Below are 23,736 nucleotides of genomic sequence, written 5' to 3' on the forward strand. Positions count from 1 at the left end.
GTGAGAGGGGGCAGGCCGGGCTGAGGGACCCACCTCCAGTGCATGAATTTTCATGCACCGGGCCTCTAGTATAAAAGATAAAACCAGCAACACAGTCGATGAATTGAGGGCACACAAACACTGAACGAAATGATTCTTGATGTTTGTGATTCCATTGCTTTGAGTTATCAGCAGTACCTGGACCAGAATGGTCATCAGTTTGAAAACAGGCATTGACAAAAAAATTACTCATTTTTGTAGATTCTTTCACATTTTGCAAATGAACTGTACGTTAATAAACACTGACTTTATAATCATTCAAAGTGTGTGTACATTTTTGGGACACCCTGTACGTCATTATATGTCTGGTGCTTACAACAACGTCCAACACAGAGCAAGGGCCCAAAGATGATAGTTAATCACACTGATGATGATGAAGATGGATGATGTCACACCCTCCCACACAAGTGGGACTGAAGGCAGTGTGCTGACTCGTGCCCAGCAAGATAAAGGCACAGAGACCACTCTGGGTGAGTGTCTGGGGGCCCTGGGTTACAGCAGTCTGGTGGGCATGGGTAGCTGGGATAGGGTACAAATGGGAGCTAAACGTAGGGATGAGGGGTAGCTTTCCTCCTCTTCCCCTTCGTTCTCTTTCCCACTTGCGTGTCCCTTCCAGCTGGAGGGTGCCCGTTCCCACAGCAAAGGCACACCAAGCCCCATTTGCCCATTCTTGTCTGGCGCCCAGGAGCAGCAGGCTGAGCCAGGCTGTCCTGCCTTTGAACTTGTGCTCACCTACCTGCTTTAATTAGATGATAGGTGGTTTCCCTTATCTTCCTGAGAGAAGATTTCTCTTTTCAGGTGATCGGCTATTGACGCCAGTGTGGGGTTAGAGTTTCTACTCCCATTTCTCCCTCAGGCTCTGTTACTGGGTGTCTGGAGAAAAATCACATGTTTATGCAAGTGATGGGTGAGGCGCTTGGCACATCTGGGCGACTGATAACCTGCAGTGCCTTTTCAGGTGTCCAAAGCACTTTCGCATATAATCCGATTTGATCCTCAAAGCAATGCTGTGACAGCCTGGAGGTGGGCTGTTGGTTCAGGGTCAGACAGCCCGCAGGTGCCAGAGCTGGGAGTCACATCCGGCTTGTGCCAGCATCCATTTAGATTTGGTTTTCAATAAGGCTTTCTGTCGGTTCAGTTCACTTCAACAGCTGTGTTCCGCTGTGTTGTGTTAGCCACTTCAACACTCAGATCCTCCCCCCAAGGAGGAGACACCAAGAGGCACCGAGTCCTGGCGTGGGCGAACGTGACCTCTCCATGACCCTGTGTTTTGGAGTTGGAGAAACTTTGGTTAGGTGACTTCATTGGCTGGCTAGTTTTCAGCTTGTGGATGTTCATTCTTCTTAAGTTTCAGGGAGCAGAGATAAAAACTGAGCCGCATCGTTGTCTTCCTGAGCTCTTGGAAGGGTCATCTAGTGATGAGTGGATGATAGGTTAAACGTTAACATTCCAGTAATGGTGTCTTAATCTTCAGGGAAAACATTGCTTTCCACAATCAAGAGTTTCGCCTTTTGCCTTATGATGCGCTTGCTGCCAAAATCTACACTCGAGGGAGATCCTCCCCTCCCCTCGACTGCCGCCCACCCCAAGGGGAAGCACGTGGCCGTTCTGGGTGCCACTTTGGCCCGTAATGCTTTTTTAAGGTGCTGGGATGGGAGAGGAGTAACCCAGCCCTGACCTCAGGTATTGTCCGATAACCACTGACGCTGACTTGAATCAGGGCATGCAGTTCTCGGGGCATTTGCTCAGGAGAGAGCCTGTACTGTTACATCATCACCCTCTCCTCTTGCGTCATGGTAGCTGGAATTCTACGTTGGCCAAAGCGCAGGGAATCTGGAGCCGTGGCCAGGCGAGCAGGGCGCGCTGGTACAGTTCTGCCCAGCAAGTGTTCGTGGAGAGCCGGCCGTGCTCAGAGCTTTAGGCCCATTCATCTTGGTGATGACTTGCCCTGGGAAAGTAGTCATCTAAGTGCAAGTGCTTAAAATATATGTGACCACAAATCTTTTCGTCTGGATTCTGCGCGTGGCAGAATTTGGAAAGAGATGCATTCTTTTCTTTTCCTGATCTTCATCATTTAAAAACCCCACCAAGCTAATTTGTTTCGATCAGGGGTGGGGAACCTTCTTTCTGCCAAGGGCCATTTGGATATTTATAACATCATTCGCAGGCCATACAGAATTATCAGCTTAAACATTAGCCTGCTGTATTTGGTCAGACATTTAATGAACTTAACCCTAATGCCTTGGCAGGGACAGACCAAATGGTTTCACAGGCCTTATACAGCCCATGGGCCAGATGTTCTCCACTCTGGTTTAGATGATTGGGGCAGAGAAGAAGCTAGAACTAAAGACCTCGCATGCTATCACTCATCACATCCCACTGACTGAGGCATTGGAAGATATCTTCATTAGTTCCTTTCTTAGTTTCTTATTTAGCTCATCAAGTTTAGGGGTGTTGGCGCGTCAGGCTTTGAGTGTGGGGCACCTGGAGAGAAGGTTCTGGAGTGAGTCAGCCTCCCATGAAGAAGGAAGGCCTTATCCCAAACTGAATGCCCCTCTCCCTGCCTGTGATGAATGTGGAGCAAGTGAGATGGTACAATGAGTAGAGCTGCATTCTGCGCCCGCTCCTAGGCCTGCAGTGTAACCTGTGGTGAGCGCCTGGGCTGATTTCATGAGTTCAATGTCGCCGTGAACTGCTGGCCCCTAGCCTGACATTCCTCTGATGGGGTTCAGCCACACATGCTCCATCTTGCTTCCACCCATTCTCACATTTTCTCCATCCCCATCCCAAGTTCCCATTTCACTCTTGATCTCCTCACAGACACATCCTCACTCACACGTTTGTTTTCCTGTTTGGCTTTGCTCTCTGTCCGGCTCACTTCTCTGAGCTTCGCGATGCCTGTGTTTTGAGAATGATGGAGAAAAACCACCACCTGTCTCTATGGCTAAACCTGCCTTCCCAACGCCCTGCTCTGTCTCAGAGTTCAGTTTCCCTGCCACCCATCCCAGGTCGGGAGAGATGTCTGGGCTCTCCCCGTTACGTTCAGAAAGGTGTCTTTATCCAGTTGGACTGTTGCTATTATGTGGCGAAGCATTCATAAAAGTCGTGATTTATGAGATGTGTGTGGCTGTGGTTATTTTTTTGTTTTCTGTCTTTTTTTTTTTCATTTTCCTTTTTTTTTTTTGGTCATCTATCAGGGAGAGAAAAGCCAGGCCTGATAATTTCTTGGCACATCCTGTGTTCACTTAAGAATGTCAGCTGTCAGCCTGTCAGGAAGTTATTTCTCGGCTTGGTTTCTCCCTGCTTTTACCCCTCCACGGACCCCCCTCTCCCCCCCCAGGCACACAGGCAGAGGCCCTGCTCTGACCTGCAGGCTGGCGATAAGGGGAAGGCTGGACGCTGTGAGGGCTGGAGCGTGGCCCCTAGTGTGGCCCACGGACTCTTACACTCCTCGGTGCCCATATGTCCAACTCTCTGTCGTTTTTTGATTGCTTAATAGGAAGGGGCAGGCTGGGTCTGTTCAGGAGGTTTCCAGAATTTTCTTTGTTCTTGAATACAGCACCCTTAATCCTCTTAGTTTTTTGGTCTGGCCATTTTAGAAATCTCTCTCTCTCTCTCTCTCTCTCTCTCTTTCTCTCTCTTCTCTGTCTTTTTCTTTTCTGTAAAGTATGTGCATGTTAGATAAAAGACTCTTGAATAGAGGACCTAGCAGGTTGGGTATTGGCTGCTGAAAACAGGCTAATTGGAGAGAGAAGCAAGTTGTCACAAAGGTGTCTGGGGTGGGGTGGAGGGTGGGGAGGAGGATGATCCCCAGTAAATGCCAGGTTGACTTCCCATCTGCCCCTCCTCCTGCTTTTATTATTAGCTGCTTGCAGAAATGCATCCGGTCTTTGCCGAGCTCCACAATAGCGTTAACCAGGCTGTGCCCTGCATCTCAAGCACCTGGTTAAGACCTCATTCTGTGTCTGGAAAAGTTCCCTGCTGAGCCCCAGAGAGTGCATAAATGTCTTTAAGCCACAATGGGTGGCCGGGCAGGGGCCAGGAAGCTGGCCTGCCGAACTTGGGCGGACACCCCTCGGTTTCAGAATGGAGGCTTCTGAGGCCGAGCCATTGGACTTTTAGTTGGGAGCAGTGCTGGCCAGCAGGAGGGTAGAGCGTGGCCCCTGGTGTGGCCCCCGTGTCTGCCCCCGAGTCCCTCTGTGTGGGACTCTGCCCTCTCCAGGTTTGGAATAGCCCCCCTTTATTTTACGGAGAAAACCCACCCATTTTTAGAGGGTCCTCTCAAATAGCTCTAACTGGGCCTGGAAGCCTGTCCTGCTTCTTCCTGTCCCCCAGGTGGTGACACCTGTCTCCTCTCAGCCCCCAGCCCTTTGCTGCTTCCTTTATTATTGGCTAACAGATCGGTCCTCCCGGTCCTTCCTGTTCCTGTCCCATGTGCCCCACTAGAAGGTTCGATGTGGAGGGCCTGGACTGTCGATGTCGCTGCTGTCCGTTCGAACCTCCTGGGACAAAGGAGATATTCTGTGCTGAGAAAGCAGCAGGTTGTCTGGCCATGTGGTGAATGAGTATTTGAAGTGGGACTAATGCAACTGGAACTGAATTGTTAATAACAACTTAAGTTTAAGTGGCTACAGGTGGCTGGTAGCTGCCCACTGGGACACTGCACACATGTGACTTACTTATCTTGATGTTTTCAGACGCCCTTGCTCTGTGCTCTGCACACATGACAAGCCTCACCAGGAAGGAGGAAGGCAGCGGGAATCACCTGGGTATATCGTTCTATGAGCTGTGTGTTCTTTGCCTATTTTCCATGCAATTTGATTGTTAAGTTAGATTCAGCAGATTGTATACTTGAGCACCACCAATGCTTTGGGGGATACAGAGATGAATAAACATGGTCTCTTCCTGCAAGGGACTTGAGTCTCATAGGTAAATATCGAGTGATAATGGGAAGCAGAATGAAATAAAGTGCCGCTGTTCGGGGCAGTTTACTTCCTGTGCCGGTGCAGAGAAAGGGGTCGTTCATGGTGACTGAGGGGAGATGCCATAGCATGTTCATTCATTCGCTCAGCAAGTAATTCTTGAATGTCACTTAGGACCCAGGTACTGGGAATATAGTCTGTGAACAAAATAGACAAAATTCCTGACCTCACGAGGCTTAGTTTCTGGTGGGAGAGAGACAGAGAAAAATTAAAACAAGTAGATCATTGAGTGTGTGAGCAGGTAGGCTGGGGGGAGGTCCAAGGAGCGCTGGGGTTGCAGTTGTTAAATAGGGGGGTCATGGAAGGCCTAGTGACATTTGCACAAAGACATTTGGACTGAGGTGTGAGGGTTTGGACTCATGTAGGGCAAAAAGGCAGAAGGCTCATCCTAGGGAAGGGGCAGCCTGAGTGAAGGCCTGGGGTGTGGAAGTGCAAGCATGGTCGCCAGCGTGGCTGGAGCTCCGAGTAGGGGGATGAATGGGAAGCAGGGCTGCAGAGGTAGCGTGGAACCCAGTAACAAAGGTTGAAACCTTGAAATCTCTGCTGATTTTTGATGTCTTGTCTTCCTGCTTCAAATGTCAGCCCCCCCCCCCCCCCCCCCCCGCCAATGGTCCCAGTTATCACTTCTCATTTCTCGTCCCACAAGGTTTCATTCCAAAGTAGCTGCTTAGAAATTGTGTTAATTAATGGCTCAGTGGATAGAGCGTTAGCCTGTGGACTCAAGGGTCCCAGGTTCGATTCCGGTCACGGGCACCAAAAAAAAAAAAAAAAAAAAAGAAATTGTGTTAATTAAGGGACAGGTAAAACTAAGCCAAATCTTCTTTGATGAAATTTTGCAAAAGAGAAGGTCTGATAAGATCAAGTCTGGGCTAATTGTACCCCTGGATCTTATTGCATTTCTAGGTCTCCGTGCAGACTGAGTGCTCTGCAGGGTCCCAGATGGCTCAGTCCCCGCGTTCTAACACAGGCCTTTGAACTGGATCATCTTTGGGACACAGAGAAGGTTTAGGGGAGCCAGGGCCTCTGAGCAACAGGAACAGAATGCCAGACCAAGCAGCTCGTTAGAGGGCCAGGATTTTTGGCCAGGGAGAGGAATGCCGCATTTCCCAGCAGGTCTGGAGACCCAGAGACATGATGACTGGATGGGAAGTGAGTCGCCTTGAGCTGCAGGTGCTGCTTGGAGAACAGCTGTGCTAGGCGATCATAGTTTCAGGTGTATCCTGAGTATTAAAAGCCCAGATTTCACTCGGGAAGAGAGAACTAAGTGCCTTTGGCTAAGGGCAAGACAGGGCTTTTAAAACAGATTGCTTATCAGCCTAGTTTTAAGGTGGCTCAGGAACTGCTGATATTTACAGTGATAAGTGCATTAGATGAATTAGGTGTCACTGCCTTGGAGAAATACTGATTTCTCTCCAGAAAAAAACCCCCAAAACTGACTTTTTTAGACTAAAAGCAACATTGACCACAGCAAGCTCATGGTGGCATGCCACGGGCAGTTGTTTTCATGGGCACATCTTCAGTGCCGGTTGCCATCAGAATAAGGTTTTCCCCCAAATGAATGCTCACAACTAACCACAGACTGCTACGTCACTCCAGGTTCTCAGCGCACCCTTGGGCCTGCCCCGGAGACTTGCTCATGAGGCAGCATGGAGTTCGCTGACGAGCTGCACGTAGATGTTGGTCTTGCAAGTACCATGTTCAGTCATGGAAAGTGTGTGGCTCAGGCCTGGATCCATTGACGCTGAGACCTGGCTCCTCATTCCCGTTCTAAACATCTTTATGTTGTTGGACACTGTTCACCATTCCCTTCCATTTGAAATGCCCTAACTTTAGTGTTACAGTTATCATTGCTCTGTAAGCAATTGCCCCCAAATTTAGCAGCTTGAAGCAACCATTTTTTAAACATATTTTATTGATTTTTTACAGAGAGGAAGAGAGAGGGACAGAGAGTCAGAAACATCGATGAGAGAGAAACATCGATCAGCTGCCTCCTGCACACCCCCTACGGGGGATGTGCCCGCAACCACGGTACATGCCCTTGATGGGAATCGAACCTGGGAACTTTCAGTCCGCAGGCCGATGCTCTATCTACTGAGCCAAACCAGTTAGGGCAGTGGTTCTCAACCTTCCTAATGCCGCGACCCTTTAATACAGTTCCTCATGTTGTGACCCCCAACCATAAAATTATTTTCATTGCTACTTCATAACTGTAATTTTGCTACTGTTTTGAATCGTAATGTAAATATCTGATATGCAGGATGTATTTTCATTGTTACAAATTGAACATAATTAAAGCATAGTAATTAATCACAAAAACAATATGTAATTATATATGTTTTCCGATGGTCTTAGGCGACCCCTGTGAAAGCGTCATTCGACCCCCAAAGGGGCCGCAACCCACAGGTTGGCGACCCACAGGTTGAGAACCGCTGGGTTAGGGCATGAAGCAACCATTTTATTATGCTCAGGGAATCACTGGGTCAGGAATTCAGACAGGGCAGAGCTGCCCCAGCTGGTTTCTGCTTCACCAGGTTTAGGGCCTCAGCTGGAGAGACTTGAGATCTTGATGGCAAAGGACTGGAATCATCGAAAAGCTTATTCCCACGTAAGCCCGGTGCTTGGGGCAGGGATGGCTCGAAGAAAGGAGCCCACCATGGGGTCTCTCCGTAGAACGCTGGGCTTCCTGATAACGTGGCAGCTTGGTGGCTCAAGGTTCCAACTGTGATTGTTCTAAAGATCAATCTAGAAGCTGCCGTACCTTGTATGACCCCGCCTTGGAATTCACACAACATCCCTTCTGCTATACTCTATTGGCTGAAACAGTCACGAGCTTACTTAAATTCAAGGGAAGGGACATAGAACAAGGGGCTATATGCTGTAGTTGGTCAAACAGTTTTTTTTTTCTTGCTTCTCTCCTGTTTTCTTTGGCTGTTGCTTTGGGTTTCCAAGATATATTGTTATTCCTTCTGTCCTTGTTCCTGCTTTTCCTTTACCCTCTCATCTCAACCGTTCCCTGATGTTAGTGGCCACCTAGACATTGGTGAATTCAGTCTGGGTCCCCTGTCCTGATCCTTCTCCTGAGCTCTAGTACAAATACGCAAACTGTCCCATGGGCACCGCGCATCTAACATACCCAAACTGAACACATTTATCATGCCTCTGCATACCTGCTCCGTCTGCATTCCTTATCTCAGTTGGTGACACCGCCATTGGCTCAGCCACCCAGTAAATTCACAACTCCTTCCTTTCCCTCATCTCTGCTTCTGGCCATTTACCCAGTGCTGATAATGTTGTCTCCTGCTCTCTCTTAAATCTTTTCCTGTTTGTTATGCAAAAGATCCTTGCTTTAGTTCAGGGTCCCTTCATCTTGGACTATTATGATAAGCTTCCAACTGTCTCCCCGTCTCTACAGAGTGACTTATCTAAAACACAAAGCCGGTCATGCTATTCTTCCACTTAAAATTGCTTACCCCTTATTGAAAGGATGAAGTCCAGTCTCCTTGGTCATGTCTACAAGACTCTTTGGGATCGAACCCTTGCCTCCTTTGGTATCTTCCATCAAACCCTCCTTTCTGCTTGGTTTCTGGCTGTGCCAAACTTAGTGCCTGAAACAGTGGTATTTCATACCATCATGACTCTGCCTGCCCTTCTTTCTTGTCTTCCTGGAAAACTCCTGTTCATCCTTTAAAAACCCTAGGCAGGCATCTCATCTTTGAAATCTTCTCAGACTATCCTGCCAGAGTTCATCACATTTCCCTCTGTCTATTTCTGTGTACTTTTGCCATTGCGTGTTTTTGTCAAGCCTCTGTGAGATCCTTAAGGTTAGAGAATGAAATCCTTTAGTTTGGGCTCCTACATCCCGGTGGGGACTAGGTAGTCATTCAAGTGGGATGTCGCGTGGAATGAATCAGGGGCAGCGGATGCAGACCCTGATATTATCCCTGAATCTGTGATTGCCGGAGGTTTCAGGCCCCTCCCTGTTTTCCTAGACCTTTCCAGTGTTTGCTTGTCAGGAGTCACCAATTGTCCTTTTTGTGTATAAAGATGCCCCTCCCCAACCACCAGCTGTGTTTCTCCCAGTGGGAGGGAGGGTTTGTGACCCCGTCCAGCAGGACCTCTCAGTTGCAGCGCTGTCTGTGTGCGCTGTGGCTCCCGACCAGAACTCTGGCCAGCTGTTCTTCTGAGCAACGAGGCCTTTTATCTTCTCGGTGCTTATGTCAGCTTAGCAACAAGGAGCGCTTGGAATTACCCAAGGGGGAAGAGAGGAGACAAGGAGGGTGCGCGGGGACCTTCCCTCATCCACCATCCGGCTAATTCAGAGCAGGAAATATTCCTGCACTCCTTCAGCTCGTGCTTACTGATTGCCTACTGTGTGCCAGGCACTCTTCTCCATGCTAGGAATACAGTGGTGAACAAAACAGACAAAAGTTCTTAACTTTAGGAGGCTTCCGTTCTAGGAGGGTAAACTGATCACATCCCCCCACTTTGAGGTTTCCATTCTGGGGGGCGTCCTGACCGTGGCTGATCGGGCTGTGAGTCCCTAACTCAGTACCTTTGCATAGCAGGCACTGAACAAATGTTTGTGGTGAGAATGAATGAGTGTCATTGGACAAATGAGGTTTAACCGGGCATATTTTTCTTCCTGGAGGGAAGGGAACTAGATTTTATTAAGCATTGCCAGGTGCAGGGCAATTTCCCCATAGAAGATCCTGGTCTTCCAGGCAGAAGTGCCCTTCAGAGAGCCCGAGCGCCGCCGGCGGGGCCGTGTGGCTGATTCGACAGCCCTCCAGAGTGAACTACAAAACGAGCCCTCCACGTTTCAGCCGACAGCTACGGCTCCCCAGTCACCTCTTTGCCTCAATAAACAGCCAGCCCAGACCAGTTAGCCGGGCTGGGCGCGTTGGGGAACATAGCTTTCCTTTCTCTCTTTTCCGTGTTTGGTGGCCTAGTGCAAGTGTTTTAAATAGAACAGACATCATGGCTATAAAACATCTGTAACATTACACATTTAGTAAAGTTCCTGGCAGCCTGCGCTCTGCTTGATGGGTGATGTTTTTATTGCAACTGTTGTTTCATTTCCCCCCCTGTTGATCCCTCTGGAAAATAAAGTTTTCTTTTATGTGACGATTTATAGAAATATGTTACTGGCACGAGGAGAGCACAGACATATTAGGATATTGGTGTCGCAGAGAAATACTACCTCTGAGGCACGGACAGCTTCATCTTTGTTAGAGAATGACCTTTCTCATTTGGAACAATCTGTTACGTAGGGTAAGGGGCTGCCCAGGTTCAGGTAGATAAAGACACAGCTTTGCGTTGAGATCGAATTTTTTGCTGGAGCATCTTCAGCCCTTGAAATACTGTGGTTGCCCAGTCCACTGCTGGGAGTGGGTTGCCTCTGGGTGGTGTCGGAAAAAAATCTGAGGGAAGTGGAATTGATAATAATTAGGAGGATTGGTAATAATTAGTCCTTGAATGTACAGAGCACGTGCCTTTTCCAAGTGCTTTTCCTTCTGTTGTTTAGTCTGTGGGGTAGACAGGGAAGGTTTGATCCCCATTCACAGCCAGATAGAGGCGAAGTCCCAGGCAGGGGAGGGACTGTGGTAAGGAGGGAGAAGGGGGACACTGTGTGTCGGTTATCCTAGCTCTGTGCTGGGCACATTCCATGTATTAGCTCTTTTCATCCCATTTTGTAGAGAGAGAAACTCAAGTTCAGAGATAGTCACTCGCCAGGGTCACCCAGTGTATATGTGGCAGAGTTGAGATTCCTGGGTTTCTTTTCCCTCTCCTCCCAGCTTCAGGTGCTGGGGTTGGAACCTGGTCCTCTCATCTCCAGTTTCCAAATCTGGGACTCTTCCCAGACTCAAGGCCCTCTTGGATTTAGGAAGATTCACCTTCCATCTCTTGAGAAATGAGACATTTAATAAAAGGTGGAGAGATTGCTTGTGATTATCTTGGCTTCCCTCTTGCGCTGCAAACACTTCTTTGGGTCCCTCCTCTTCCCTCAAAGGAAGTTACTTGTGGCAGGTGGCAGGGGGCCAGACCAGCACATGCTGGGGGGTGGGGGGCTTGACTTTTTTCTTGACAGATAAAATTTATGACCTAACAGATGGCTGAGTGTTTCTGAAGACGACCACGCCAAGAGTGCAATGTGCTTATCTCTCCTTACGCCTCCTCCACCTGCCCCCACATTCCCTCCCACCCCATGGATGTTTCTGGAACAGTAGAATGGCAGAGCAGGGAGGGGCCTGGTGATGGGGGGGCTGACACCGGCCACACACTGGTCACTAGGACTGGCGTATAGGTGCCTTCCTCCCAGTTCATGCTTCGTAGCCACTCTTGCCGGTGCCTCCTTGCCAACATGTAAGCATTCAGGTGACACCACCCCCACAGTGTCCCTGCTTTTCCCTTTAATGGCCCGATTGAAGAGTTGCTCTCCTGTTTAAACCCTGTGAAGGTTTCCTTTGCCTCCCTGGCATGACCTCCCTGCCCAGCCCCTCTCCTCCTTGCATCCCGTCGTCGACACCTTGTGCTGTGGTCTTTCAGATCCACGTGCAACCCTTCAGCCGATGCTGAAGATGCCACAGCCTCTGCTGGAGAGGCCCTTCTTCACTTCCTTTCCTGGCTGCCTCCTGTTGACCTCCAAGCCCCCCTTGAAGTCATGCCCAGCCCTGTACCCTCAACCCCACCGTGCTATAATAACACAGCTTTTTACTTGACCATAAGCACCTTTGATACAGAAACCTGGTCTTATTCCACAGAGCCTAGCACAGTGGTTGGCACATAGTAGGTTCTCAAAACACATTTGATGAGAGAATGAATGAATGAATGCCTGTGGCTAGCCACCAGACGCAGTCCTCTGCAGTTTATCTTCTCTTACCCTCTTGATCATCATTCTCGCGCTTCTGGGACTCAGCACACATTTTTTTGAGCACCTACTGTGTGCCAGGTGCTTGTATATACTTATCTCTTGTGATGCTTACAGCAGTTCTGTGACATATCGGTATTGCCCCCACTTTACGCACAACTCACCTAATATTACACAGCTAGGGAGGTGGTCGAGCTGGGACTCAATCCCAGCGCCTTGGGTTCAATCCCGGGCTCCTCCACTCTTCCGTGGCTTTTCCCCCTCCTCTGCTCAGTATGGTAATAATGAAAAGGAATCTTTGCTTTGTTGAGGTCTCCATCCCCCCACCTTTCTCCCTTAGGAGGGTAGGAGCGACTTCTTATAGAGCCCTGATTGCACATTAGAATCTTTTGGGAAATGTTTAAACAATCCCGATGCCCGGGCCTCTCCATGGACCAGTAAAGCAGACTCCCCCAGGGTGGGGCCCCGTGTCAGGTTCTAATGACTCCCCAGGTGATTCTATGGGGCAGGCAGGGTTGAGCACGGGAGTGTCAGTGAACCTGCAGCCTGGCTGAGCTCCGTGGATTAGGAAGAACTGGCTCATCAGGAACTGATTGCCATGTGCATCTAAAATATGTTAATGGTGGTAATCAAGGCTAAGGGTTAAGGCTGCCATTTCGTTCTTTTCATGAAATCAACTGGAGGGTTTGGGGGGTGGGGCACCTTGGCTTCAGAGCCTGTCTACAGCAAAGTTTTTATTTTTTTCTCTCCTTAAAGAGCCATTCAGTTGTTGCTGGTGACAAGGGGCCTCATCTCGCAGGTGGCTCCCAGTTTACCAGAGGGTGGCTTCTAGGAGTCATCTCTTGAGCAGTCTTCCCCCGGACACAGTGGACCCTGACGCTGGGTTTTCCTTAACCAAGGGTCTGTGCTCCTGCCTGTCCTTTCAGACATGGCTTCTCAGCCTGGCCCTTGCGGTTTGCTCGCGTCACATGGAGGACCCAGAGGCCCTCCAGGGTGGCAGGTAAGGGAGTGGTTCAGGTTTCAAGAGACGTTGAAACACACACTCTTGGAGTAGGAACCATCTCTCTGGTAGTTGCTACCCAGGTGCCCTGAAAGGTTTTAGGAAAAGAGCAGTTTGGGAAGTAGGGAAGATGCTCTGAACTCATCGCCATGGCTGTGTGTTCATAAACCTGCACACAGGCTGGCTTCAGTGACCCTGGCCTGGCCCGTGAGAAGGGGCTCAGGCACCTCTGAGCCGGGACCTGGGCGTTGGGGGGACTCCAGCTGGGGAGAAGCTCTCTGGAAGGTTTGTGTTGGAGGCACAGGCTCCACGTTGGTTTTCCTTAGGATACCGGGGCCTCCTATGGGCTTTCACGCTTGCTATCTCTGTTTTACTAAGACCAGGGTCTTATGCCCGTATTTCAAAGGTGGAAAGAGAAGCCCAGAACTGTTCACAGACTTGACCTAACCTCATCTGGCCAGCCAGGGTCGGCTATCCAGTGTGTCTCAGGATACACAGGTGGGCTTACAAGTGCAAAACTATGTGGACAGAGAGAAGATACTTTAAACCTGTGTTTTCCTTTGGATCGTTTCTGTAAGGCAGAATCACCTTGGACCTTTGCTTTAGCCAGGGGCCCAAGACCATCGTGTCACCATTTCCAGGGCCATACCCCTCACCTCCAGTCACCCTCCGCGTCTTCAGAAGAATCCCCTTTGGGTAGGCGCATGGGGCTCCGGGGGCTGGAGCGGCAGGCACAGGTGGAAGGACCCGAGTTCCTACCAGCCCGCCCTCCTCCCCATCTCTTTCTGAGGTTTAGTAAGAATCTGCTTTGACTGCCTTTCCCTTGCTGGGGCTAAGGGGGCACCTCGTTCTTGTGCAGAAATGCACGGCCTCCTGGCACGGGGAGCGACAGTAAAGCATGCTCACTTAATTGTGCTGCTGTACAGATTATGGGCTTTAATTGCATCTACAGATTGGTTGAACACTGGAGAGAGTCTTTGGGGCCTTTCTCATAGTGAGTGCAACTCATCTGTGGCAAGTATTGGGGAGTGGGCTCCGAGAAGGATGGGGTGGTGGGAAAATTACCTGTGGATGCAGAGCAGCTCGGAGCCTGTGATTGGGCTGCCGGCCAGCCAGCCACCTCACTCACTATCAGTTGATGCGTGGGTCACGATCCTTAATTTCCTGTGCTTTCCAAGGCAACACTCCATCTCCGCACCTTTTTCTGTTACCTCCCCCAGCCCCAGCCTGAGTGGCACAGTCTAGGATATTACTCTCAGATACCAATCTGTGGACAGGTCAGCCTTGCCAGCTGCAACTCTTTCCCCAAGGGTAAGAGGAAGTAGTATTTTTTAAATTAGCCTCAGAGGGAGCCAGGCAGAGGGCTCAGAGATGAGGGTGGGGAGTCTGAGCTCCCTGCTGCAGCAGCCTGATCATTTCATTACAAGATCACCTTCTCCTTTCGGTGAGTTACGGTTGTTTTAACCAGAGGTAATGCTGTAACCTATGTCGGATAATTGTGTGTAAATTATATTCTAGCACCATATAGAGGAAGGGTATTTTTTTTCCTTCCAATTTTAAAGCTATTTAGAGGGACTGCCAAATTGTAGTCTGAACCCTTGTGCTCTCCGGCTAATAGCTATAGACACGGAGAGAGTACTCTGAGAAACATTTGGGGTTATATTTATAATTAGCTTCCTCTGAAGTTAAATTAATTTCTGCAGTTGGCAGCATCAGATATTGTTTCACCTTTGTCCAGTGGTCAACTGTGGGTGCATCGAGGCCCATGGAATTAGCTGGCGGATGAAGCCCCGGAGAGCACACGGTCTTGCCCACTTGGCTTTATCTTAAGCCCTCTTTGCATCCAGACTCTTAACTTAGGGATCTTTTTGGCTGTTAGGAAAAATCCCCAGCTTTATTGAGATATAATTCACATTCCATATAATTTACCCATTTAAAGCGTATGCAGTTCAGTGGTTTTTAGTATATTCACAGATGTGTGCACCCATCACCATAGTCAATGTTAGAGCATTTTCATCACCTCAAAAAGAAACCCCATCACCCCTTTAAGCCATCACCCCCCTCCCTCTCCTCCAGCCCTAAACAACCACTGATGTGCTTTCTGCCTCTCTAGAGTTCCCCGTTATGAACATTCTGTGAATGGAATCATATAATATATGGTCTTTTATGACTGACTTCTTTCACTTAGCATAACGTTTTCAAGGTTCAGTACTGCCTTCCTTTTGTGGCTGAACAATACTGCGTTGTACAGATGCATCACATTTGCTGCCTCCACTCATCCATTGATGAACATTTGGGTCGTTCCATTTTTTGGCCATTATGAACAATGCTGCTGTGAAGATTGTGTGTAAAAGGTTTTGGGTAGACGCATGTTTCAGTTTCTCTTGGGTATATACTAAGAGCGGAATTGTTGGGTCATCTAGTAACTCTATGTTTAATCATTGGAGGAACTGCCAGACTGGCTTCCATGTGGACTGTCAGTCCACTGTCACCAAGAAAAGGGGAGGCCGAGGCCGTGGTGCCCTGGGGCATCTTCCTAGGAGGTCTCTGTGTTAGTTTCCAAGGGCTGCTGTGACCAATGGCCACACACTGGGTGGTGGAAACAACAGAAGTGTGTTCTCCACAGTTCAGCAGTCTAGGAGCCTGTATGCAGGTGTTGGCAGAGCCTTCTGGAGGCTCTGAGGGCGACACCATCCCAAGCCTCTCTCCTACCTTCTGGGAGCTGCTGGCAGTTCTTAACATCCCTTGCTTTGTAGACACATCACTCCAGTTTCTGTATCCATCTTCACACGACCTTCTTCTTGGTGTCCCCTTTCCTCTTCTCATAAGGACACCTGTCATTGGATTTAAGGCCCACCCTATATCCAGGGTGATTTCATCTCAAGATATTTTACTTAATTACATCTGCAAAGAACCTATTTTCAGGTGAGATCACATTCTGAGGTTCCAGATGGACATGAATTTTGGTGGGGACTGTCGTCAGCTTGCTACAGTCTCTTTCCCACCTGTGATTCTGGAACCATTTGGAGAAGATCCCCATACCTGACCTGTATTCTGGTTTTGTATGTTAAGTGAGTGTTGCCACTGGATTCAGAGGTGATGGTGGTAGTCGTGGTGGTGGTGGTGGCAGCTTAGTGGGAGGAGAGAAGGATGAGAGAGGAACTAGGAGAACTTAGGAATTTTGGAGGATAGGCCCCTTGGAAGAAACACCTGAAGGAGTGGAGCCTTGGAGTTAGGACTGCAGTGATGTCCGTCAGCCTGGATAGAACTTTGCCACATAAAGATGCAGAGTAACACAGGACAGCCACGTGCTCACCAAATTCAGAATCTGGGATGAAATCACATGGTATCGGCCAACTTAACCCCTGTCACTCTGCCTTGGCTTTAACTATCACCTGAGTCATCCCACCGGGACTTGATTTTTCCATCTGCATTATGGGATGGTGGACAGTCCGGTCCACCCAGCGCCAGAATTCTAGCATCTTTCCTGGGTTCTCTCACCTTGGGGTTCCCAGAGATGAGAGAGCACCGGTCAACGTGCCTGTGTTCCTGGGCAGTGAGCATGGCTCATTTGCTGCAGGGGAATTTGAACTCTTTCAGGAACATGATGATGGCAAGAGCTGACAATTTCTCCAGACCTCTCTCATACCCACTCACCGCTCCCCCAAGCTGTTTCCTGCCTTCCCATGCATTTGTCAGGATTAAGAAATATTTGCTGTTGTTTTCGTGTGTGACAACTAATATTTTGGGGCCAGCGCTGTTGTTGGAGCTAAGTTTTCTCCTTCAGTCTCATTTTAAGTGTAATTTCTCTTTTCACCCCACACTCCGAATACACACACACCTGTTTTATCCTATTTTTATAAAAATACAACCCCGGGCCCCTCTCGGAGGGACCATTTCAGATGGCCACACATTTTTAAAAAGGAAATGTATGAATTTGAAAAAAAAAAAAAAGCCAGCTCTCAGGTCAGAGGCAGGAAGGTGGCATGTTCTAGGCAACTCCAGTCAGCAGCTGGCGTCGGCCAGTTCTGTCATGTAAACAGCAATTTTCTGAACTGGAATGGTGCTGGGGTTTTCTTTGTGGAGCCAAGAGGTTTGTGGAGAGAGCAGTGCTGTTTAGTTAAATTATGGGTCTAGATGCAAGACTGCAGCGTTGAGTTGTGAGTCTGAACACTCCCCACTTCCCTATGTGTGACACACACACACACACACACACGTGTGCATGCACACACGTTTGGCGCGCACACACACACACACACACACACACACACACCACTTCCCGGAGTGCTGCCTTACACCACAGGAGGGCATCTGTTGAGGGCAGGCTGTCCCCCAGAGGTGCAGGGCTCCTGGTGGGTATCTGGTGTCTCTAAGAGTGGGAAGCATTTGCACACTGAAGTGTTTTCTGCAACCCCTCCACCAAGAACTCCAAGCCAAGGAAATCTAAGACGAGTTTCCTAATGGGTTTTGGGCTGTGCTCTCTCTCTGGAACAGATGGGCAGCTCTTTCCATCCAGGTGCACCCCGGGGGCCACGCAGGCCGGCTGAGCAGGCCGGGTGTGCAGCGCCTGGCTTCCCCCCACCTTGTGTGGTTAAGTGCCGCATCGGTGTGAAGGCTTTGGGTTAGGAAACGGTTACCCGGCGGGCTCACACAGGAAGACGACACAGGTGGCTCTGTGTCTGCGTTCTGGGTGGAGAGGATTTTTTTTTTTTATAATGCACAGTCTAGAGTCAGGGAGCAGTGGGTAACTTGTCCTGCTCACTGTGTCCAAGATCAGAAGAGGATTAAAGTTCTGGGGGTACCAGATGGTTCCTGGGGCAAATAGTAGCCAAGACTCAAGTATTGGGATTAGAGTTACCCCCCCCCCCCCACACACACACACTCACAGAAAATTGGCTACTATTGATGAGAATTTGAGGACCTCCATTTTGTCCCCCGAGAACCTGGACACAATGTCCCCGCCCTGTCCCCTTCCTGCCCAGTCCTCCTTGGCAGCCGTGGAGATGCAGGGGGAATGGAGGGGAAATGTGTGATTCTAGAGTCCTTGCCTGCTTCCCGAGTCCCTCTCCAGGATGCAAATCCTCAAACAGTGCACAGTCCATTTAGCAGTGGTGCCACCAGGACTCCCCAAGCAAATCACCCCCCCTTCCTCCCTGTGTGCCCCAGGTGGGAGAGGTCACACGCAGAGCCCTGCTGCCCCCAGCCATGCTCCCCTCTCCTGCAGCCCAGGCATCGGTGAGCAGCTAACCGAGTGTTGCACATCTTCCCACTGGCCTTTTCACGTTCGGGAGGCTTTGATTAAACCAGTTTCCTTTTAGCGTTTGCTGCAGAGTGGGATCCATCACCGTAGCTGAGCTGGTTCCCGGAGAGGATGTTTTAGTAACTTGAATACTTTGCCTCATTGGCTGGGGCCTGGGATTTCTCATCCTTCTTTGGAAAAAAAAAAGTGTTTTAAATATTTTTTTAGGACTGCGTAGATTTATAGCTGGGTGTCTGCCCCAGTGTTTAGGACCCCGAGTCTTGGCAAGTTTACCACTGAGGCAACAGTGGAGGCTGCAAAAGGGGACCTTTCCATTTAACCAGTTACTGGGGAATGAGCATTCTGTTGATTCATATTATTTGGAATGAAGACACGCCGACTGTTTAATTTTCTGGGTCCATGCGCACATTTGGAATATAAATACGGCCTGCTCTCTACCCACCTGCTCTAAACAATGTGTGAGTGAGACCATGAATGCCTCCGCAGAGTTTCTTTACGTCAAACACTCCACTTGCGCATGTTCTTAAATCACATTAGTGTTTCTTTTTAGGTATTTAGTTACTTGGCTGGGGTAAAAAAGAAATGAATGAAAAATCTAAAATGAAACTATTGGGAGTCTCTACCCGTCTGAAATCGTGTAGCGATGCATGAGGGTGTTTTGAAATGATAGTGGGAGAGGGGGCAGTGAGGGTAAGTTTGTCAAGTTTTCTGTATAAGGTGTCTTTCTGATGCACATTTATTCTGAACTTTGAAGGATACATTTAGCAATTGAGTTAGAATCAGTTACAGTGACCATTTATTAGTATCTACCTGGTGTCCCACTAGGCACTTGGACATGTTATTTAATTTATTCCTAATAGGAACCTTGTGTGGTAGTCTAATTATTTTATCTCCATTTTATAGTGGATTAAATTCCGTATTATATTAAAATGTAAGGTCCAGCACCTAGCAATTAATGTATCTGCTGAATGAATACATTAGGAAAGTTAGGTTAGTAAAACCTGGCGATTAGTGAGTGTTAAGGAGAGATTTGAATCTGAAGGGGCCTGCTGGAGTTTCACCACAAAGGTGACCGTGTTCCAGCAGAGACTTAAGGGATGGGTAAGAAGCGGGGTGGACAATAAGGGGCACCACTTAACGAGAGGTTCTTGGGGCTTGGTGGTGTGGGCACCGGGGGGATCTTCATAGACTGTCCTCACATGCGTGATCGCGTCTCATGCCCCATTCATCTGAAGGGGATGAAGAACAGTAAATCACAGCTCTGCACACAAGTACAAGCCACGGCCTGGCTCTCACAGCCGACAGGAAGTGGCTAGGGCAGTGTCCTCTTAAAATAGTGCAGGAAGTCCATTATTTTCCAAGGATGTTCCCGTTTGGGCTCAGTCAGCAGGCTGCGGTGGCACACGTCCCCTCTGGGAGTCGCTAAGCTGAAGCGTGAGCTCCCCGATGCCTGGGAGCCGCCTCCGTCATGGCCCAGGCGTGTAGGTTCAGGAGAGTTCAGAGTTAGACGGGACCTGGAGCAGGACTTCACTGTGCGGAGGACAGAACCCAGACCTCAGGGGGAGTCCTGTCCAGGGTCACACCCAGGCTCAGACCCGGAAGCAGGTGTCCAGTGCCTCTTTGTCAGGTATTTACAGCATACGGCCTGGTGATTTGATACGTGTATACACTGTGACCGGACTCCTCCCGAGTTAAGACACTGTGATTTTTATTACATGCAACCAAACTGGCGAGACCCTTTACCCACTGAGTCTTTAATTTTTTTATTTGACATCAGAAAGAAAAACCCACACAGCCTAAACTCAGGCTTCAGAATAAACTTTATTTTCTTTCTTCTTCCCGGCTCCTTCTTGTTAAGATTGTTGGTCTCTGCTGCTCTGAATAGTTTACGTCATTGAGCGTCCTTCCTTTGCTTTGGAACTGGTGGGATTCTGAAATGTGGCCACACACATTCACTTTTGCTTCCACCAGACATTTCTGGGCTCCATGTGCCCGGCTGGACCTGTACGTGGCATTGCGGGGGTGCCGGGAGCGATCAGGAGCCCACCTTCTGGGGGAGGAAGTAAGGAAGCCAGGGTTAGCGATGCCTTCAGCACTGGGTAGAATGTAGTGAGTGCTGGGGGAGGCGGATGGTATAGTGTTAGGGGAAGTCAGAGGAAGAAGAACACTGCATGGGGCAACTGTAGAGGTGTTTTGAATTCTGGAGAAGGTCATTGGATCTTGGAGGATGGTCACAACTTGCCATGGGAGACTTAGGCGTGGAGAGGGACTGAGGTGGACAGAGGTGTGGAGATCTGGGGATGAGTTGGGCTTGACTCAGTGTATAGGGTGAATCATGGGAAATCAAGAAAGGAAGGAGGACTAGGGACTGAGCTGGGAGGATGGTTTTTGTGTGTCAGGCCAGTGTCTGTCTTGTTGACATCTACCACCACCCAGAACAGCTGAGTGTGGACAGTTTGAATCGTGTGTGATTTTCTTATTGGCAGGTTTTATGGGTACTTTCCAGGCAGCAGATTTTTGTGCACGTAGTTCTGTTTTGTTCACGTCTCTTAGGTTTAAATAGCTTTGACCCGCGACTTTTCTCTCTGTGCCAGTACGTCAGCATGAAGCTGTGCCCTATGGCTAAGGGGGTCCTGAGAGCCACTCTGGGCCTATTGGAAATGTGAGCCTCCGGGTTGCGACCTGGAGGCCCAAGATCTCCAGACTGACTGTCTCCAGCACCCCGGAACATCTGCAGGGCCCACTCTTGCAGCTTGGACCTGTCTAAAATTGCCTACCTAGAGAAATGTGGAAAGTGGGTTGTTTCAGCGTCTTGGCGAGCATTGCTTCAGATAACCTGGTTAACCCGTGTCTGCCTCTTGTTATTTCTTGCAGATGGTAACAAGAACGAAGAAAATATTCGTAGGCGGGTTATCTGCGAACACGGTGGTGGAAGATGTAAAGCAATATTTCGAGCAGTTTGGCAAGGTAGGCAGTGCGTCGGGGTGCCCAGATGCGCTTGATCAGTCCTTAGAAGTGGCTGCCGTGGCCCCTGCCTTTGCCACAGCTGTGTCCTTCAAAAGCCGTGCCCTTGAACTTGGCCGTCAAGATGGAAGTGAAATTCGGCAGGAGCTGAGATGGAAGAGCCCAGCCTGCGGTTGGCACAGTGCCCACGTGCCTGCAGGAGCAGACAGAGTGGCCTTTGAGCGCGGTGGTGCTGGCATTTGCTGGCCACTTGGGGCCGGGGCTGGGAGCTGGCGGTGGCAGAAGCTGGGAGGGATGCGGGCCTGAGTCACAGGGCAGGGGCTCCCACAGAAGCTGCTGGAAGCCTGTGAGGCGGCTGGCTTCCTCTGTGCCTTTCTGAATCACGGGTGAAGAGAGGAGGCCCCCCGGGGCCCTTTGCAGCTAAACCCTTCCCTGTCAAGTGCCCAAGGAAACTTGGGAAGGATGCTGGGCCTGTACCTGTCAGAATGTCTGGGAGGCAGCAGCAGAGTTAACCCCCTGGGCTGTGCTGCTGGAACCGGCTGAGAGCAACACGGAATGCCCCAGATCAGTCAGAAAAAGGAGTGTGAGAGTGTGTGTGCCAGACAGATGGAGTCCGACAGACAGACAGGATGCGGAACCTGGTGCTGTGTTTATGTGATTTGGCCTCTTTCTAGTCGGTGGGGGAGCCGGTGCCTTGGAGAGTGGGCTCTTCCCAAGGATGACATGCTGCCTCAGGAAGCTGCCTCAGACGGCCGTGCTGCCTCAGGGCCCCAGCAGGGCAGCTTGTGGGGGACTGACCCCTTTGGCCCTTATGTCCCAGGAGACTGGCAGGCCAAGTGTCTGAGCTTTCTGCTTCCTGTATCTGTGAGTAGTTGTAGGCATTATCCTGGGAGCCAGGTGTGAGATGGTTCCTTCTGCACACGTCTGTGTCCCACCTTGCCCCCCAGCCCCTGCTGAGGGGCTGACATGGCAAAGGGCTCCGTCCGTGAGACGGCCCTGTTCCTGTTCTAAGCTTCCTCACTCCCCCCACCGCACCGCTCCAATCGCTGTCACGCTTGTCTTGGGTGGCACAAAGGTACTGTGCCCACTGCCCCGTCTGAAGGTTCTGTGCTTATTCATTTGCCCAAGGTGATGGGCAGGGATGATCCTGTCCCCAGGTGTGTCCAGTCTGAGCTGCTGTCTGGGAAGAGTGTTCTGACCTCTATGTAGCCTCTAAATGGAGATTCTTTTGTCTCTGGTATTAATCAGTTTCTTCATGGATGGGAGAACATGCAACAAAGAGACCCAGCCTCCTCCAGCCCAGCCTTGCATTCAGAATGGCACTGAGCTGCCCTTCCAGGTCGGTCATGGATGACACCTTCCCCGCGGCACTGTCTGCAGCGCCGGTCGGGGGCTGGTTCACTCTGGCCGGTTCTGAAGAATAGCCGAGTGTGTGGGTGGTGGGTGATCCTGTGCATTATCATACTTCTCTTCCAGACGGACTGAGAGAGCACCAGGGGGGATGTGTTCATCGCCCAGCCCCACCCTGCCTAGGGAGAGAGCTTGGAAATAATTAAAGGAGACAAGTCCAGCTCGAGTAATGGAAGGCTCTGGAGTATGAGCCTCTTTGCTACCGTTCCGCCTTTCAGACAGGCCAGGGGTAGTGTTTGCAAACATGAGGTGGGATTGCTTTTCGAGCCATAACCTGCCTTGGAATCTCATGGGCCTGTTTGTGGTGTCAGGGAAGTTGATGCTTCCCAGATGGGCTGTTAGCATATTCCAGACAGGCTCCTGCTTGCACATCTCTGCACGTTCCCAGCTCTTGGTTTCTTTCTCTTTCTCTTTTCCTTTCTCTCTTTCTGTCTTCCTGTCGTTTTTTTCATTAACACTCACAGTTGTGACCCAGTATGCCAGCAGTGGGAGGCCCAGGAGGCAGTCTCACCGTCTTCGCTGGCCAGGCCCTCGCCCGGTCTGAAGCCGTTCAGTTAATTTTGCAGGAACATTTGTGGATTCCAGCAGGATGGGTAAACTTATCAAGTGTTTCATTAAATGACTAGGGAGGTGCCCGGCTGGCATGGCTTAGTGTTTGAGTGTTGACCTGTGAATCAGGAGGTCTCGGTTCGATTCCTGGTCAGGGCACATGCCTGGGTTGCAGGCTCGATCGCCAGTAAGAGGTGTGTAGAAGGCAGCCGATCAATGATTCTCTCTCATTATCGATGTAAACAACTCTCTCTCCCCCTCTTCCTTCATCTCTGAAATCAATAACAATATATTTTAAATAAAAAGGCTAGAGCGCTTTTGAATGTATCAAACCCATAACACTCTGTGTGCTCATGTTTTAGTAGCTTGTTTCATACATTTGCTCTGTGTATCATCTGGGTCTGTCTTCAGAACAGCTCATTCCTCCTTTGTCTGGCGGCTGGTGTTACGTTTGTGTCCCCTTGGGTAGGCCCCTCACCACTCAGGATTCTGGAATAATTCAGTTGAATCCAGATGATCAAAGGAGGGAGACTCTGCTGTGGGCCTTGGGGCAGAGAGTAAATCCAGCAGACTTGAAGGGAGGTAACGGGTAAGTTGACAGACTGATCTACCCTTCAGTAGTTTGTATTCTGGATGAAGGAAGTAGGGGACACACACACACACA

The 23,736-nt window shown here is 49.8% G+C and overlaps 1 protein-coding gene across 9 annotated transcripts in view; it reads left to right on the plus strand.

The window, feature by feature from the left end:
- MSI2 (musashi RNA binding protein 2) overlaps window positions 1-23,736 on the plus strand; it is a 348,954-nt gene that overhangs the window by 100,344 nt on the left and 224,874 nt on the right. For all 9 annotated transcript variants that reach the window (XM_070394316.1, XM_070394317.1, XM_070394320.1 and 6 more), the window contains one exon: window positions 21,024-21,116. In XM_070394316.1, coding sequence (XP_070250417.1) covers window positions 21,024-21,116 — 93 coding nt within the window. The remainder of the gene's footprint in view (window positions 1-21,023; window positions 21,117-23,736) is intronic.

Source organism: Myotis yumanensis, unplaced genomic scaffold, assembly GCF_028538775.1.
Source record: "Myotis yumanensis isolate MYYU_CA2020_CCGP unplaced genomic scaffold, mMyoYum1.0.hap1 SCAF_16, whole genome shotgun sequence".
In the NCBI taxonomy this organism is placed as follows: Eukaryota; Metazoa; Chordata; class Mammalia; order Chiroptera; family Vespertilionidae; genus Myotis; species Myotis yumanensis.